The sequence below is a fragment of the Copadichromis virginalis genome, linkage group LG18 (genome assembly GCF_057382275.1).
Source record: "Copadichromis virginalis isolate Kocher_CV1m ecotype Utaka linkage group LG18, C_Virginalis_male_GT1.1, whole genome shotgun sequence".
Lineage (NCBI taxonomy): Eukaryota > Metazoa > Chordata > Actinopteri > Cichliformes > Cichlidae > Copadichromis > Copadichromis virginalis.
This window is the reverse complement of record NC_140635.1, coordinates 15,620,727-15,638,531: the sequence shown is the minus strand read 5'-3', so window position 1 is coordinate 15,638,531 and position 17,805 is coordinate 15,620,727. Positions and strand designations below refer to the sequence as shown.

At 36.2% G+C, this 17,805-nt stretch overlaps 1 protein-coding gene across 5 annotated transcripts in view; it reads right to left on the bottom strand.

Annotated features, from left to right (window-relative positions):
* Positions 1 to 3,956: 3,956 nt before the first annotated feature.
* Positions 3,957 to 17,805, bottom strand: part of adcyap1r1a (adenylate cyclase activating polypeptide 1a (pituitary) receptor type I) — a 34,049-nt gene continuing 20,200 nt past the window's right edge. For 2 of the 5 annotated variants that reach the window (XM_085438362.1, XM_085438363.1), the window contains exons 8-15: positions 17,146 to 17,299; positions 15,187 to 15,247; positions 14,074 to 14,143; positions 13,681 to 13,772; positions 12,913 to 12,996; positions 10,981 to 11,110; positions 9,516 to 9,557; positions 3,957 to 8,202 (exon numbers count right to left, since the gene is read on the bottom strand). In XM_085438362.1, coding sequence (XP_085294488.1) covers positions 7,978 to 8,202; positions 9,516 to 9,557; positions 10,981 to 11,110; positions 12,913 to 12,996; positions 13,681 to 13,772; positions 14,074 to 14,143; positions 15,187 to 15,247; positions 17,146 to 17,299 — 858 coding nt within the window. In that variant the 3' untranslated portion in view covers positions 3,957 to 7,977. The remainder of the gene's footprint in view (positions 8,203 to 9,515; positions 9,558 to 10,980; positions 11,111 to 12,912; positions 12,997 to 13,680; positions 13,773 to 14,073; positions 14,144 to 15,186; positions 15,248 to 17,145; positions 17,300 to 17,805) is intronic. The other 3 variants (XM_085438364.1, XM_085438365.1, XM_085438366.1) reach the window with 3 other exon arrangements.

Here is a 17,805-nt window from a genome sequence, read left to right as displayed (position 1 = left end):
CTAAGAAAAGCACATTTTCTCCTTTCCCCAAATACAGTGTTGGACCTGAAGCCAAACCTCACCTTCCTCAGACCCTCTTTATTCCTCAGACCTAAAAATTATGCCTATAGGCCCTACTTGCTCGATTCATAATGAATGTAAAACACTTCCGGTTGTCGCAGCTGATATCTCAGTGATCCTACTGAGCCCATCTATCCCCCCTTCTATTGGCCTAATAAGTAGATACAACTTGTATAATAATATTTTATTTTATGTGTATATGAATTAGTATAATATATGTTATACAATATACACAAGAAGCTATACTCAATAAAATGGGATGAAACTTTTATCGAATAGAATAATTTATAAATCGTAGGAAATGTAAAATATAGAAAACTGTGAAATATAACATTAAGCTTTGGTGGTTCTCCTCATGACATGGTACTCCAATGAGGGTAACAGTTTAATGCTGCTGAGAGCAAACGTTTTATTTTTTGGCTTGAATAAACACAATTGCCCACAATAACTGGTAAGAAATCAGAGGTGTGGACTCGAGTCACATGACTTGGACTCGAGTCAGACTCGAGTCATTAATTTTATGACTTTAGACTTGACTTGAAAAAATGTTCTAAGACTTGTGACTTGACTTGGACTTTTACACCAATGACCTGGGACTTGAATTGGACTTGAACCGGTTTACTTGAAAAGACTTGATATTTTACCCCAAATACAAAATTTAACATGCATATTATATAGAGATTGAAAATGTGACGTCATTCACGGGTAGAACCGCAAAGGATTCTGGGAACTCGTGGCAAGCGGTACTAGCGCACGCAGGCTTTCAATTAAAATCAGTTATACAGCGATAAAAAGAAACACAAGAAGCCGTTGTATTATTAACTGCAATAGCCGGTCGCATGACAGCCACGGGAAGCCGACGGGTAAAGAGATCGGTTGTTATCGGATTACGTCGTTGAAGAGAAATTGTTCGAGCCATGTTTCCGAAGTAACAAAGAGGCGACGGGTGGCCTGGATTGCAGCCATTCAAAGGTCAAATATAACGTCCCAGAACACTCCAGCTCACAGGTTAGTCTGCTCCAAGCATTTACACAAAGGTCAGTGTTTTTTAGTAGTTAATACGTCACTTTCATAACATAACTGGTGATATAGGTTACAAGCAAGTCTGGCGCTGAACAGAAATTGTGGCGCTATGCTCCTTTGTTTATTGTGCATAAATAGTGAATTGTCCTGACACAATATTGTGTTTCGCTTCTGTTATTATGGTACATTGACAAAAACATATACTTTTATTCACAGGATAAAACAGGTTTTTTGTATCACTAATTGCCCAGTACGATTACAGCATACAATATTATTGTCACTGCTACATTTCTGTGATGCTACCAGAAATTATTTCCACTACTAATTAATTACCGTTGAGCTCAAAGGTCCTATTAATAAACTGTTAACGAATGTGTATTTATGACGACGATTTGTGAGACTGGTAAACTTATGATACGTACGATGGTCTTTCGTTCTACACGGTGCATTTCAAGGTCCTGCACCCATCCGTCGGTAAACTGTACCTGGGCTTGTTGCAGTGACCTGAAGTTACTAAACTTCATGAGTGTGTGCGCTCACTCCAAGAACCGTATAATTATAAATATGCATATAAATATGCTACGATGAGATAGCTGACTTCATCTAACTAGCAAATGTTGTCCAGGCTACGTTGGTGATGCAGTTTTTTTAATGTGTATGATATTTTTGTCATGCGATTTTAAAGCCGGTCCTACAAGCGCATCCAAGAATAACATGCAGCTTATCTCAGAACTGTCGGTGAAAATTATTCTTGGAGCTAGGTTTAATTGAGCTGCATTTTAAAGAGGTGCAATTTCACAATTTGTGTATATTTTCTAAGTTCACTATTTTGTCATGTGTTGAGAAAAACACAGATTTTAAAATTACATGGTCTAACATTTACATTTAGCATAACTGCAACATTATTTTTTCGTTGTTTTTTTTTTTTAAAGACTCGAAAGGACTTGAAATTCAAAGTTTCAGGCTTGTGACTTGACTCGGACTTTTACACCAGTGACTTGAGACTCGACTCTGACTTGCCTGACATTACTTGAGACTTGACTTGAGACTTGAGGATAAAGACTTGAGACTTACTTGAGACTTGCAAAACAATGACTTGGTCCCACCTCTGTAAGAAATATTTTCTGTGTCTTGGATTTGACTTTTGGTTGAACAAATTCTGCAGTCATAAACTGAAAGCCAACTTGTTTTAAATAAAATGTTTTTTTAGATAAATTATTTTATTTTAAACTCTTTTTTAAATTACTTTTAAATCCCGTATGGAGCAGAGGACCAAAACTGGTCTTGAACGCGTATGTCCAAAAACCCCTTAGAATAATAATAATAATTAACATTTATTAACAAGCACCCAGGATTATCTGTTAAATCTATCAAAGTCGTACAGTTAATGTTTTAGGATAGTTTTTCCAAAGTGGACCCCTCAGGTTACTTTAGCGCAGACACCAACAAAGATTGTTACTCACACTGGGTGCAATCCCCCGCAATAAAGTTATACGTGTAGTGCAAAAATCCTGTTCTTCTCCACAGTTGTGACTTTCACACCATGGGTGTGACTGTCATGGTGATTTTGGACTCTTAATGATTTCTTTGATCGGTTCTTTTTCCAGGATGGAGTGATTGTACAGCATGCATCTTTAATGACTTTAAAAAAACAAGAACAAGAAGCAAGAATTAGGCGCACAAGTTTTAAGCTATTTTGGATTTTCTCTAATATACACAGAGTCAAAAGTACATATTCAGGATCTAAAATGTCCTTTGACTTGATAAAGCAAAGACATATTAACTTCTCATCGGTAATCATAATTGACTACAACTGGTAGTTTCTCTTTTTCTTTGTTTGATTGACCGATACTCAGAACAATGGTAAAGTCCAAGGAACAATGAAGCTCTAAAAAGAAGAACGTTTGAGCCATTTTTAAACATCTGCAAATTCTGAGATCATCAGTTCAAACAACTGTACATAAGTACAAGTTATTTGTATGTGTCACCGCTTTGCCAAGATCTGATAAGGCATTCAGGAACAACCCAGGAACCACAAAAGCTCAAGCCTGGAAACTGCTGAAACACCAGCGTCACTGTTCACAGTGGGTCCAGTATTACATTGCCTTAGCCTGATTAGGCACTGATCAAGAAAGAAGCCCCTATTCCAAAATCGCTGCCTTCAAGCTTGGCTGAAATTTGCAGTTGCACATATAGACAAGCAACTTGTCTTCTGGGGAAAAAGTTTTACGGTCAGATGGGATAAAGATTGAGCTATTTGGCTCCGACAGCACGAGGTATGTTTGGAGGAGCATGGTGGTGGTGCTCTTGGACTGTTATGCTGTCAGTGATACTAGTACATTCAACAAAGTGTTTAGAATAATGGAGTGCTACCTCCATATTCTTCAACATCACCTGAGATCAACAGCCCGAAGCTTGGACGTAATTGGGTGTTCTAACAGGACAATCATCCTAAACTTGGATCTGGTTTTGGAATGAATATAGCAGGCTAACATTAAGCTTGTGGAATGACCTTTTTAAAAGCCTTGGCTTCGACCCTGTTGAAAATTTGTGGACTATACTTAAAGCCAAGTGATGCCAGGAAACCAACGAATTTAAATGAACTCTACCAATTCTGTATTTAATCAAATATTAGTGGCGATGTAGCTTATACGTGTACTTTTGACCTTGTGTGGATAATTCTTATTTTTTTAAAGTCATTAAAGATGGATACTGTACAATCATTTCATCCTGGAAAAAGAACAATTCAAAGAAATTATTAAAAGCCCCAAATTGCCATGACATTCACACCCATGTGTATGTAAACTTCTTACACCGCTAGTAAATGTAAGTAAATCTTCCATCTTTGAATAATGAATCACACTCTTTGCAAGTACAACAACTTACCACCGATAAGTTTATTTTGCAGTCAATTTTACACAACTGGAGACATGAATGTTGGACACCAGAACGCTTGTTACACATGGCACACTGTCACAGGTAGAACCTTTGATGAAAGTTCATAGATATTTTTTCTTCATTAAACTGAGAATTTACATATATTTAAATGCTTGTCATTACATACACATGCATACAGATTACAGTCTCCAACTTTCAAACACAGATGCACACACACACACACACGCACACACACACACACACTGAAAACTGGTACATAAAGAAATGTACAAAATCACAGCCACAAACACTGCAGGTCTTAGTCAAGAGGTCCACCTGTGTGCCAAAAGTATGCATACATGATAAAGAAAAGACATCATTTGTACACTATGGCAAATTTATAGCAGGCAACATTTAAGGGCAGCTGAGCGACAACGGTACATTCAATTCATTGGCAATCAAGACTTAACACACAATCAAAACATCATAAAACCGGCTCAACAAGCACAACCGCCAAAGTAACAGCATCTTAGCACAGAGATATGCCACATAGAATAACTACAGTCAAAATATTTTTTTAATCAGTTTTAGAAACACTCATTTACTTTTTTTTTTTTTTTTTTTGCAGAAAGTTAAATGAGATTGATGCTAAAAATGCTGGCAAAGATATTAGCTTGCTGTCCAGGTAGCTTATTTAGCTAAGGGGAGGGGGGGTTTCTCTTCTAGTAAAAAAAGTCACTTCCAGGTAGTAGAAATCTACTAGGTATGGGAAACAGCCTTTTAGGTTTATTCATAAATTATATATATTGTATTTTTGGTATGGGTATAAAATAGGGAGTTAAATGAGGATCAGAGGCTAGCTGTTTCCCTAATCACTGGATATAGCTTCTTTTTCTAGCATACAGATATAAGCGTGTTATCACGCTATTATATATCTCTATATATAATATTTTAAAAAATTATCAGGGTTTCTCTTTGATACATTCGTTTGTTATAATAATTCTAAAATAAATGCAAGAAGAGGTTTATGAAAAGCAGTGTGGTCTCTTTTAGCCAAAATTTAGCTAAAAGCTACAATGCTCAGTTTTCCTCTAGCTAGTGCTAAGAATCAAAACAAATTCTCCAGATTTCCTCTAATCTCACAGTATGGTTAAAAACTGACACAGTTCACAGTTCACTAAAGTGAAGGGGAGGAATTTGAGATATGGCATGACAGAAAAACACATATCTCTACATTGAAAAAACAAAACAATGTTAATTTAAGTTTTATTATGGACATCAAAATGTTGGGCTTGTCACAAAAACAGATGTAGAAAAAAATAAAAATATGGCATATAAGCATCTCTACCCCCTATCCTACATTTCTAAACATGAGCAAAACAGTGCCTGTCAAAACTGTCCACTCTCCTTAACATTTTACTGCCACCCTGTGGTAGACAAATACACAGCACGGAAATGAGCAAGGAGTCATTTTTACTCTTCTTTTTTTCACATACAGTAACAGCTTTGACACATGGTCGTTTACATCTGAGCTGTTTAACACTCAGAGTGACGGCTGGTGATAGAAACACTTAAGCAGCAGCAGAGTGTTTGTGTTTAAAGTCACACTCTCTTACACACTTTGTGTTTTATCTGTTGCATTTGTTCCACCTCTAAAAATCTATTTGAATAAAATCATGTCCCCTGTCTGTTGTCCTCACTCTACTGTCCACAAGCTGCAAAGATGATGCATTTGATATAATGTTACTTTTCAGAGGTTGCATCTGCTTCTTGTGTTTTTTGTCTTTCTCTAGAGTGAGAGACTTTGCTATGCATCTCCCACTCTCACTTCTTATGACACTACATTTATGGCACTTAGACCAAGAACACCACATCACTCAAAATAATGAAATCATACATTAGAACCACAACTATGTTTTATGCACAAAAAAGCATGTATACTGTACATATAGTCACTTTACATGGCACCATTTCATGGAAAATAAATATACATCCTTATCTGTAAAGTATCATCAATTCATTGTTCAAAGATACTACATTCTTAGAATCCAACTATGATGGTACATAAAATAAATATGGTGAAAAAACTATTTTTGTTTACATCATTTCACATTTTATTCTATTAAATAATTTCCCCACTTGTACAATTATTGTTTCTCAGCCTGTTTTTTGCACAAACAAAACAGAAAAATGAGCAAAAATCAGCGATTGTCAAGAGCTGTCACATTAAAGCCTTTAATGTTGACTGTTACACCACTTGTTTTTTTGTTTTGTTTTGAAGCCATTTATCTTTCACATTGCTGCTAAAATGAGTGTTGTAGATACATCATGGCTGTAAACCAAGAGATAAATAAAATAAATAAAAATTATGGAAAACTACACAGCAGGACTCTTTTTACACTGTGTGTAAGTTAATAAACTGACAATGATGAGAAATTCACTAATAAAGTTTTGAGACACACAATGGAAAAAGCACATTTTCTTCAATCTACACTGAAATCCACCACTCTGTACATTCTTTGAAATGACTCGCTGCACCTTTAGATTACCTGTAAAAATGTAAAAATGATAGCTATTTGTGACCGACTAGGCACTTTGGAATATGAGTGTAGGATGGTTAAAATTAGAGTAGGAACAATTTATTATGGCACAATGGTCTCAAGCTTGGAGGAAAGAGATCAAGAGACAATGAAATCTGTTATGTTCAAGAGCATGTTGACAGTGGGAATCTTTCCCCTACAATAAAACGATGTACATTTAAACTCATGGCACTATGAAGAGCTTTGGGTGAAAGCATCCACTATATGGCACGTGTACTGTTTATGTTCACAGGTTGCAAAAAAAATCTGTCTGAAAAGGGAAAAGGGGACTCGAGCTCCACTAGTAGAGCAGCTAAAGGCTCTAGTTGGTTCAGATAGTAGACCAGTGGTTCCCAACCTTTCTGATCTGTAACCGCTTAAAACAAAACTAAGTCAACTCACAACCCATCATCACACTCTGTGAGGACAGGCTGCTTATTTTAAGCATCAAGATGAGGAACTAGAAGGAAAAACAAACCAATATTAATGTCCACATTATGGCTAACATCTCACAGTCCCTCTAATTCAATCTAATCTTGGGATTCCCAAGGTTGGGAAACACTGTTCGTTCACATCTCTTTTATATATACTGTATGTGTTTTTATTTTTCATTTCATACAAAAAATAGTCCAGACTAGAGTGGGCAGGATCTTCTGGGTCCTCTGGATATGGGATGTAGTCTACAGATCTGGGCTCCAGTTCCTTTTATTTGAAAAGGTCATAACAATACTGCGTTATCCTAAATAAAGAAATTCTGATCTAGACACTAAAAGTCACTATTTACACAATCCATGAGTTGTTTTTTTTTCTTTATATATAAGTTATATTTTGACATACTCTGTACTTACGGCTGAAAGTAGAAAATGTTTAAATTCAAGACAAAACATTTAAACAATGAGCATTTTTTACAAGCAAGGCGAACGTTTGGTTGATAATTAACTTTGGGCTGTAATGAAATCCAGTCAGGCAACCAGTTTGGCACTTTGAAGCACATTTACTTTACACCAACAGCCAAATATGACCCCATACTTTATGTCAAGCTATTTATTTCTTAAAATGTATTATTATTATTATTTTAATAGTGTCTCTTGTGGCACCATCTCCTATCTGAATGTAAATAAAACAATAAAAGGGGGAAATATTATATAAAGAGAGTTTAAATCAATAAAATGTAATTTAAGTTGTGCAAAAATATTCATTTTAAGTCATTAATCATATAAATTGCAACCTAAAGTAGTCTAAGGTAGTGAGATAAATTAAATATATTACTTCAATATTAAATGATAAAGACATAAAATCTCCAGTAAATGTTTTCAGAAAGATTAATTTTCTAAAGGTGAATTAACTACATGCAAGAGGTTTGAGGGGCCACTTTGGTCTGCTCTGGTTGGTCTGATGTAGGTAAGTGGAACGGCACCTTGAAGTTGATTCTAGCAAATCAGATGCTCAGGTCGGGAGGCTGATGTTGGCATTCTCCGCCAGCGGGCTCGACATGCGTATCTGCGAGCTGCTCTTGCTGAGGATCGACAGTTGAGTCCCGCCGTTCACTCCACTGCTGGCCAACGAAGGATGCCTCTGCTGCTTCAGGTCCACAGCAAAGTACCGGTTCACCGTCCAGCTGCGCCATTTCCTCTTGATCTCCGATTGCACCTTCAGGGAGAAACTTCACAAGGTCATTTTTAATGTACTTTAAGCTGTACCAGCTCCACGAAAAGGTACAGTAAAGGTGAGGTTTTTAGAAAGAAGAGTTTCCTAATGTGATCTAGAGCGTTCGAAAGACATGCACGCATGCCAACTTTTTGGGATTTGGGACTGTAATATAACATGGCTTTTATAATAGATAATAATTCCAACGTTTTATGTATCAGGACATAGTATTAAAAAAAATCTGGTTCTTAGCAGGTATTAAAATTAAGTAAATATGAATAATGGAGAAGTTGTGTATGAAAAACTATACCTTTTCCCCTTCCTGAGGAATTAACAGGGTAAGTAGAAGTGAGGTACTGATAATTGAATGACCTTAATTATCTGATAACCAGCAAGTGTGAGCACCTCTATAAAAAGACTTATTTTGACTTTTCAGGTTCTTGTGTTTTCCAGAGACAGACATTGGCAACCAACTTAAATAAGCAATTGTTGCTGCTGCTCAATCTGGAAAGAGTTATAAGGTCAACAAACTCAAGTCCATCATTCTACAGTGAGAAAAAATATTCAAAAGTGGAAAACAACCAAGACAATATCCCAATGTCTGACCATGCAGTGCTCAGAGAAACTGCAAAAACCCCAAGACCCAGCATATCTCTCTTTATGGATCTCAGCATGTTAAATGTTAAAGATCATGACAGTACTATCAGAAAATTATAATAAACATGGCCTGTTTCAAAGAGTTGTGAAGAGGAAGCCTCAGTTTAGTTTTTGCAAAACTGCATCTGAACAAACCAAAAGACATCTGGAACAAAGTGGAGTGTGTGTTCTTGATCATCTGTATTCAAATAATTTTCTAAAACGTTAGAACTGAAACACTTTTTAAGATTCTTATTTAAAATTACTTTATTTTTTAAATTATAGCTGATCTGGGGAAAATATGGAAAAAGGTCATCAGTTCTCAGAAGGCACACTTTTTTCAACACTGGCCAGCAACTAATGCTTTACATAAATATAAAATAACTCATTAGATTTTTAATATTTCTTACACTATATGATTAAACAGACAGATTGCTTCTGCATCACTTGCAGATGCTTCATGGGAGAAGTTATACTATCTGTCCTCATATTTGCTTACAACTAATGTATATTACAACTAATTGTATATTATACAAAATTTATTAAATGGTGATAAAATTTATATTAAGTTATATTAATTTGGGTAGGATTATAAGCACAGAGATTCATCCTGAAATTGCAAGCACAAGAACTATTATAAAAAATACTATGAAGAAGTGAGCGTGTATTTGAATAAATAAGGGGGAAGCTTACCTCTCCATTGAGGAAACAGTAGAGGACAGCCACCACAAAACCCTGAGGAGGAGGATGGAGAAAAAATTGAAAGAGAAATGAGAGAAAATTTGCTCGAGATTCAGTTTAATCTAACTGTGGTAATATATACATTTAATATAATCAAGCAACACTTATGACAGCTGTGCTATATATGTATAGCACTGATGTTATAAGCACTGTAAGAGAAAAGAAAGAGGAAAACTGACTTCTGCTTTTGCTGTGCACAACGTACAGGTCTCTTCAGTATTTGGGATGTTAAATGTATATCAAAGTACATTATTTGGAAAAATTGGCCACCAGCAGTTAGTTTTACCTACAACTAATGGTTATATTTACATCTACCATTTTGTAAGTGACCAGGCTGATAAGACATATCTGCCACAGATACCTGTCTCTGTCAGTTTACTGCCAGCTAAGGTGACCAAGGCCTAACAAAATGCATGACAAAAAGCCATAATTTTTAAAAAAGAAAATGAACAAAACCATTATAAGGTTTGGCATTTTATCTTTCTCATCAAATAAATACTATACGCATAAAATAAATGTTCAACTGTTCCTGAGAAGGAGCACTTCCTGGATTCAAACTGCTTCTGTTTAAGGTGTTCTTTGAAAAGGATAAACATACGCTAAATCCTCAAAGAACTCCAAGGCACTTTCCTTTCCAATAAAATTTAAAATGCCTTCTCAAGTCACCCTTTGATGACTTTGCACAAAATAAATCAAATGCAAATGAAGGTAAAGGGTTAACCTGCACTAGGAAGATGATGACAGCCGTGCCTGCTTTTGTAGCTTTATAAGTTATATGTAGCTTTACTTTAACAAAAACAATTGTCTATAAATGTGTTCCTCAGTGTGCTGTCAAAAATGTAAAAACACAAAAGAAATTGACTACCTAGCATGTTAGCTGATCACCCCCTAATGGCATCTTATTGGATGAAACAAACAAAATAATTTAAGTGAGTCACTGAAGATATTTTAGTCTTTTTTTCATCATTACTGATGCTGATCTTTCACTGATAAACACATTTCCTCCTGGCATCGGAGACAATATAGAATAATTGTTTCCATCTATTTTATCCTTTTATAAATCCAGTTTAATTGCTGCAGGGCTCATTTTAACGGCATTGTGTTTAACTGCATGTAGCTTTATAGCATTCATTTGTTATTCTTACTGCTTAATGTGCTGCCCAATATTACTTTCACAGTTTCACAACTGCTTCCAGTAAAAAGGCTTTATGGGGTATGTACTTAGCTCCTCTTCACTTTTCATAGCTGTTGATAATGACTGCAGAAGATAACTTTTGGATATTACTAAAACTCTCCTTAAGATTCTGCTGTATCTTCTATATTCAAATGATTTATTGTCCCATTACGTTCACTCATTCATCATCTGGGATCTCTTCTTTAAGTAAAACTGGATGATGAAGGAGCTGCAGGAGCGTACCTGGAAGGATCCAAGGCCCAGCTCGAACACAAGCCTCTCCCTCTTACTGACATCTTCAGGTGAGAAGGCGAACACGGTGTAGTGAATACCAAAGAGAGGGATGAGCAGGAGGGTGGAGCGTGCCAGACGCCTGAACAAACAACAACAAATAGTTTAATGAGATTGAGTGAGACACAAATCAAAGTTGTTTTAATGTAGATTTACTGGAGCTGGTCAGGTGACGCTAGAGATGCATTGCTGATGTAATGCTGTGCCACATTTCACTACTATACTGTTTCTTAAATGTTTCATTAAGCTGCAAATTTATATATTGATATATTAAAAATATATTAAAATTTATATATTAATATAATAATATATTAATCCTCAGCTTTGTATAAAAAAAGAGGATTTAATAAATACTTAAAGTGTTCGAGGTAAAGGCTGGTGGTATTCTGTATTTTTCTTAATGTCAACAAACCCACTGAAAAGACCAAAACCAACAACAAACTGCTTTGTTGTAGTCTAAAGCCCCTCATTTCTAGCCAGTATATATAAAAAAAGATCAATGATGTTCTCCTGTTTTTAGATGAACTTTTTTTTTAACAAGCACTACAGTTTATTTTCAGTTTCACATACACGGTCATGCATAAATAAATATTCTAAATCACCTAAAAATTGTACTGCTTAGCCCAGTTTTAGCGACTAAAAATCAGCATAGCCCAGCTGTTTAAGCTCTATAATATTAGGTCAGAAGTAGTTGACTGGATTTGTTGACAGTCAGAAAAATAAAATAGCACCACACATCCATTCTTAACTTTACGATTGAGGTTTATTTTAATGTATCAGTTCTTTTTAGGTCAAGACACCGGCAAGAACGCACTCAACTGCCGCTGTGTTTGATACTTTATGGCAGTCACATAAAGCTGTGTCATTACACTGTGGCGTGTATGATGGAACACTGGCTGACGCACAATATCAACGGCACAATACAGACAAACACTTGGTGGACACAACTGTGCAAAACAGTGGTTTCTACAGTGCGGTCCAGTGTCGCCAGGGGTCCTTATGAAATAGTTTCACAACTAGAGTTTGACTCGTTTTCTTGCTGAGAGTTACAGGAGAAGGTCACCTGTTTATCTGTCCACTTAGTGTGACGCTAGCTTAGCACCTAAAGTGGGAATAGAGAAAGTGCACACTGTAAAAAGAAATCTCTAAAAATATATGTGATGTTTTGAAATGCAGAAATTTTCTACATACTGTTTTTTCTTAATATAAACTTACACTATTAAAAAAATATTATTATTTTTAACAGTGCAAGTTCAGGTAACAAACACTTATTTAGATATTTCTGAATCCTCACAGCTTAATATTTAACACATTGTCTATATTTACCTGAATCTAAACTTTTTTTTTTGGCAGTTTATGGATTAAAAGTGTATAGTGAGGTTATACTGTTTACTCTTGTTTAGCTAATAAAAAGGTGTTGGTCATCCAACTCTGAGCAAGAAAACAAGTAAACAATATCCCAAAATGTCAAATTCTTTTAAATGTTTTATCATAATGGAAGGAGATATGCAACTAATAGTAACTATAATAATAAAAAACAGCACCAGAAATATAAATCTAAACAAACAGAAATTAACCGTAAATGAGTCCTTTCATAACTTATTGATTAGAACATTTTCAAAAGCATGAGCACTGATTAGATTTGTTCTGTTTTGTGAGTGAGGTAATGCATTGACAATTAAAAACCCCTAAAACTTTAAGAGCCCCTGGTGTAAGATACAAACACACACACACACACACACACACACACACACACACACACACACACACACACACATGCAGTAAACAGAAGACAGAAACTGACACACACACACGGACGCACGCACGCACGCACGCACGCACGCACGCACACACACACACACACACACACACACACACACTTACAGTGTGATGGTGGATAACTCTGACATCCTGCACGAATGCTGAACAGCCTGTGTGGGCTCACTGAAGCATTTCTGAGCACAGCTGCTACACAGCACAAAGACAACACACAATACAACAAAGACAATGTCTTTAGGGACACAGACGCACAGTGTCACGCGCACACACATCTCCACACTCGGTCATGCACACTCAGGTCTAAGCTGCAGAAGACAAAAGTATTATCTGCTGGGCCTCCAAAGATACTATCCGATGGGAGGGGAGCAGGAGTGATGTCTGGATACAGTACAACTCCATAATGAGGTTCAAACTTCCTGACACTGGGTTCTACAAATGAATCTGAAATTTAAAAAAAAATAATCTAGGCAGACATGTCAGAGGTTATCACAGAGTATTACAAAAAATGGCTGGATTGACATGTTTGTGACACTCACAAGAGAGAAAATAACCCTTGTGCAACATATGCATTTAATATGTTAGCATCTATAAAAATATCACCCAGCTTTTAATATACAGATGGTACCTTCTGTAGGGTCAGTTGGTTGTAGGTTTTGGTCTTTTTGGTCTTTTGATGCTGGTTTTGGGATTTTTTGACAAGATGAAAAAAAGTAATAGTGCCAGCCTTAACTTAAAATTCTGAATCCTAGCTCTGTGAGTAGCAGGGTTGCAAGATCTAGAAAACTGCAGCAATCAAATTTATTAAAGCATAAATTCTTCATCCAAATTTTGACATTTTTGAACTCACGTTTAACCCCACCGATTGTAACTTACAGGTAAATGCTCGATTCATTTCCTCCGATATCAGGCGACTGCAGCTTCTGGACCAGGATCACGATTATTCCAATGAAGAGGACGAAATTGATCTGACATGAAACAGAAAATATTTTCACTGCGGTCAGTTGAACATTAGGTCTTTCCCTTCTCTGCTTGGTTTTCTTCCTGAGGAAGTAGCAAGCAGAGGTTGCTGGTTGCCTTTAAAACTGGTCTACTCAATCACACGCTTGTCTATAAAAAATTATTTTCCCTTTTGTTTCACACCACATTAGGATAGATAGGATTTAAACTGGGGCCACTGTAAGAAAGCCTTTGACATTTAGCTTTTGCATTTGCAGGTGAGCAAGTTAATAAAAGGAAAACTGAATGAGCAACCAGTAAGTGTCATACCATTATAGATGCCACCACAGGTCCTTTGATCACCCACCAGAGGGCAGTGTTCTCATTCGTATCCCAGCATCTGGAGGCCAACAGTACATTTCAGTAATCATACACCATGCTTCAGACATTAGGTAATGCACAACCTCATAGTTTGCCAAACAATGAGCCAGGTTTCAATTATAATACACCAAATACTCAAATTAGTGAGGAGGATTTAAAATGAAAGGAAAAACTCTCAATAACTGAGAATGAAAAACTGAGTTACAAACTTAGCTTAATACTATCAGATGGTTTTTTGTTTTCTTACACTTGTATTACATCACATATTGTGCTCAAAAATGATGAAAAAGGATGCAATAACCGAGCACTCAACAGAGGCTTAACGTACCCAACAAAGGGAGAAATTTCATAATGGCAAATATTATCAGTATTGTCATCAGTATTTTGCTAATAAGAATGGCTAAAACTTCTCATGTAAACATCACCAAACCTCTGTCAATATCAGTTACACTGATTACATTAATTATATTGTAAATTTCTTAATGAAAATATATTATTAAAAAATGATTTTAATAAAACTAAAAGAGGTTTTCTGGCCTGTGTGGCTAATAATATGACACCTGTGTTTATATAACAGTCCTGACGGTTCTTTGTGATCGTTAATAAGCAACTAGTTTCACATGGAAAAAGACTTACAGGTGCCAGTGTTCACACATAAAAGAGGCTCCTGCTTAAAGGGCACCAAAAGCAAAAAAAGATAAAAATCATTGTAAAAGTGACCAATATTATAATCTATTGTAACATTATCTGATATTATCAAACAATGTATCTAATAATGTGTAATTATCTAATATAATATAAGAAGACCAGTATTAATGGATACTGAGTTTTACTCCATGGCTCTCGAGCCCTGTTTGAAATGTATTCATAATAAATCAAATATTGGCTGATTCTGAAATCTAGAGCATAACTAATAGTTACTACAAAATCCAATAAATATTGTGTAATATAATGTATAATCTCTGCTTCTAAATTACAGTGGAAAAGGACTGTAAAGCAGCAGAAAGATTATATGCACTTAGTTTCAGTGACTAAAGGTGGGGAAGAGGAGTCCAGACATACCCAGTGTCATGAAAATGGAGCCTCAGAACAGCCCAAACAGTCACACAAATTGTGGGAGTTCCTGTAATCATGAAAAAACAGAAATAAAAAAAACAGAAAAAGTAAAACAGAAATAAAATGCACAATGTTAATGTGACTGCCATAGTTGCTACTAGTCAAATCTCGTCTTTAGACATAAACACAGGAATCAAAAGGAATCATCCGATTTCAAAAGGCTATATTTTTAAAGTAATGAACAAATTTAAAATACATGTATATAAAGTTAAGGCACTCAACGTTTTTCCCTCCAGATGCACGGCTTATCTCAAAGCCAAGTCCAAGTCTGAACAGCCACCGCTGTTGTTACATTACTTACCTGCAACCGCGTGAAACTCACGACTCTTCTCTGTCTAACAATATATGTTTTGATAGTTTTGATAGAACAGCCGTGGAATTAAAGCACTTTGAAATTGGATGATTCTTTCTGATATACCCTGTATCAAAGGCTACAATCACAATCAGATTTGCGTATTTCCCTACTTCAGCTTTGTTTCGCCAATATTTAAAACATTTAATGGCAAATTTCACTAATCTCTCAAAGGCAAACAAACAGCTATAAAAAAGTTTAAACAAGACCTCAAGCAACTGAGAAAGAAAACACCACTTGCTTTAAAAAAATCTTTTATCAAAACTATACAGTGCAGAAGATATAATAGATAATAAACAAAATTTTAAATGGTAAACAGCACAAATTTTAAAATTCACAATCTGATTAGTAACTCAGCAATGGTCCCCTTTTGCCTAATTAATGTCTTTAATTCTTCACGGGATAAAATTAACAAGGTACTGGAAACGTTCCTCACAGAGACTTTGGTCCATATTGATATGACAGCATAACATTCTCATTCCACCGCATCCCAAAGGTGATCTGTTGGACTGAGAATTGATGACTTTGAGTACAGTGAACTCTTTGTCATGTTCGAAAAACCAGTTTGAATTGATGGAAGAGGCCATCAGAAGATGGCACAGTGGTCATAAAGTGACTGACGTGGTTAGCAGTTTAAACAATGCTCAATTGGTACTAAGGAGCCCCAAAATGTCCTCCCCAGCATAACACCACCAGTAGTGTCAACCGTTGATACAAGGCAGAAAGATCCAAGCTTTCATTTTGTTTACACCAAATTCTGATTCATCCAAATGTAGCAGCAGAAATTGAGACTCATCAAAATGTGAGTTGTTGCTTCCTGTATTTAGCTGACAGGAGAGGTACCCAGTTTGGTCTCTGCTGCTGTAGCCCATCTGCTTCAGGGTTTGATTCAGAGATTCTCTTCTGCATATTAGATTTATAACAACTGCTATTTGTTGTCTTCCCATCAGCTCAAAGCAGATTGGCAAATTTTCTCTGACCTCTGGCATCAACACGGCTTTTCTTTAGCTCAGTGGATATTTTCTTGTCTTTTTTCAAAAACATTCTCTGTGAACCATCTAGAGCAGCGGTCCCCAACCCCCGGGCCTCGGACCGGTACCGGTCCGTGAGTCGTTTGGTACCGGGCCGCAAGAGTTTAGGCTCAGGTGTGAAATGTATGGTTTTCAGGGTTTTTGTCGGTTTTCAGCGTTATTTTGTTATCTTTTTGATCGTTAACTCGGTTTTCACGTGTGTTATGAATAAATCTTTTTTTCTGTACCGGTACTAGTTTTATTTTGTTGTATTTATCCGCGACACATTAAAGGCCGGTCCGTGAAAATATTGTTGGGTATAAACCGGTCTGTGGCGCAAAAAAGGTTGGAGACCGCTGATCTAGAGGTGGAGTATAGGAAAATCCCAACAAATGAGCTAGATAGATATTAAATATTTGCACTAACAAGCTGTTAAACAGGAATATATAGTAAAAGGAATATAATAGTAATAAAATGGCCAGTCATGTAAATTAGTCACCACTTTATGGCAATAATGATAATCAAGCAAAAATGTCTACTTACCCCACCCAACAATGGTATACCAGTAGAAGTAGCGTCTCTCGGGAAAGAAAGTCTCCACCAGCAGAGTGAAGAGATACAGACCTTCAATGAACAGCCAGAAATAGTTGGACATGACACAGTAATGGAAGAAAACCATCACTGCTTTACATGCCACCTGCATATGAAGACACGTTAGGAGATAAGTTGTGATTACCTATCTGTATGAAACAATTATTATCTTAGAAGATTCTGTACCAATATTAATCTAAACAAGAAAAATAATCTTCAAAATTTCAGTGAAGTTAATTATGATAATCTTGTTTCTTCTTCTCTAAACAGAAAAGTTGTGTTTAAATGGTCAATGGTTATTTATTCAAAAGCAATAGACCCCAAATGTCAGAGTGACATTATCCATGTAAACAACAAGGCGACAGCGCACCGCACAGGACGGTAATAACCCTAAATATTTAGCACGACCCGATGAGCTAATATGCAAATGATCTCCCCCAGCACCTACATGCCAGGCGAAGTGTCATGTGATGACACTGTGTTAATGACTAAAGTCCATATACACTGTGGGGTCAACCAATTACAGGACTGATCTGATTCTCTGTACTGCCATGACAATGACCTGTGATCACCAGGGCAACAGTGGTAAAGTGTTTGATTTCAGAAAAAAAA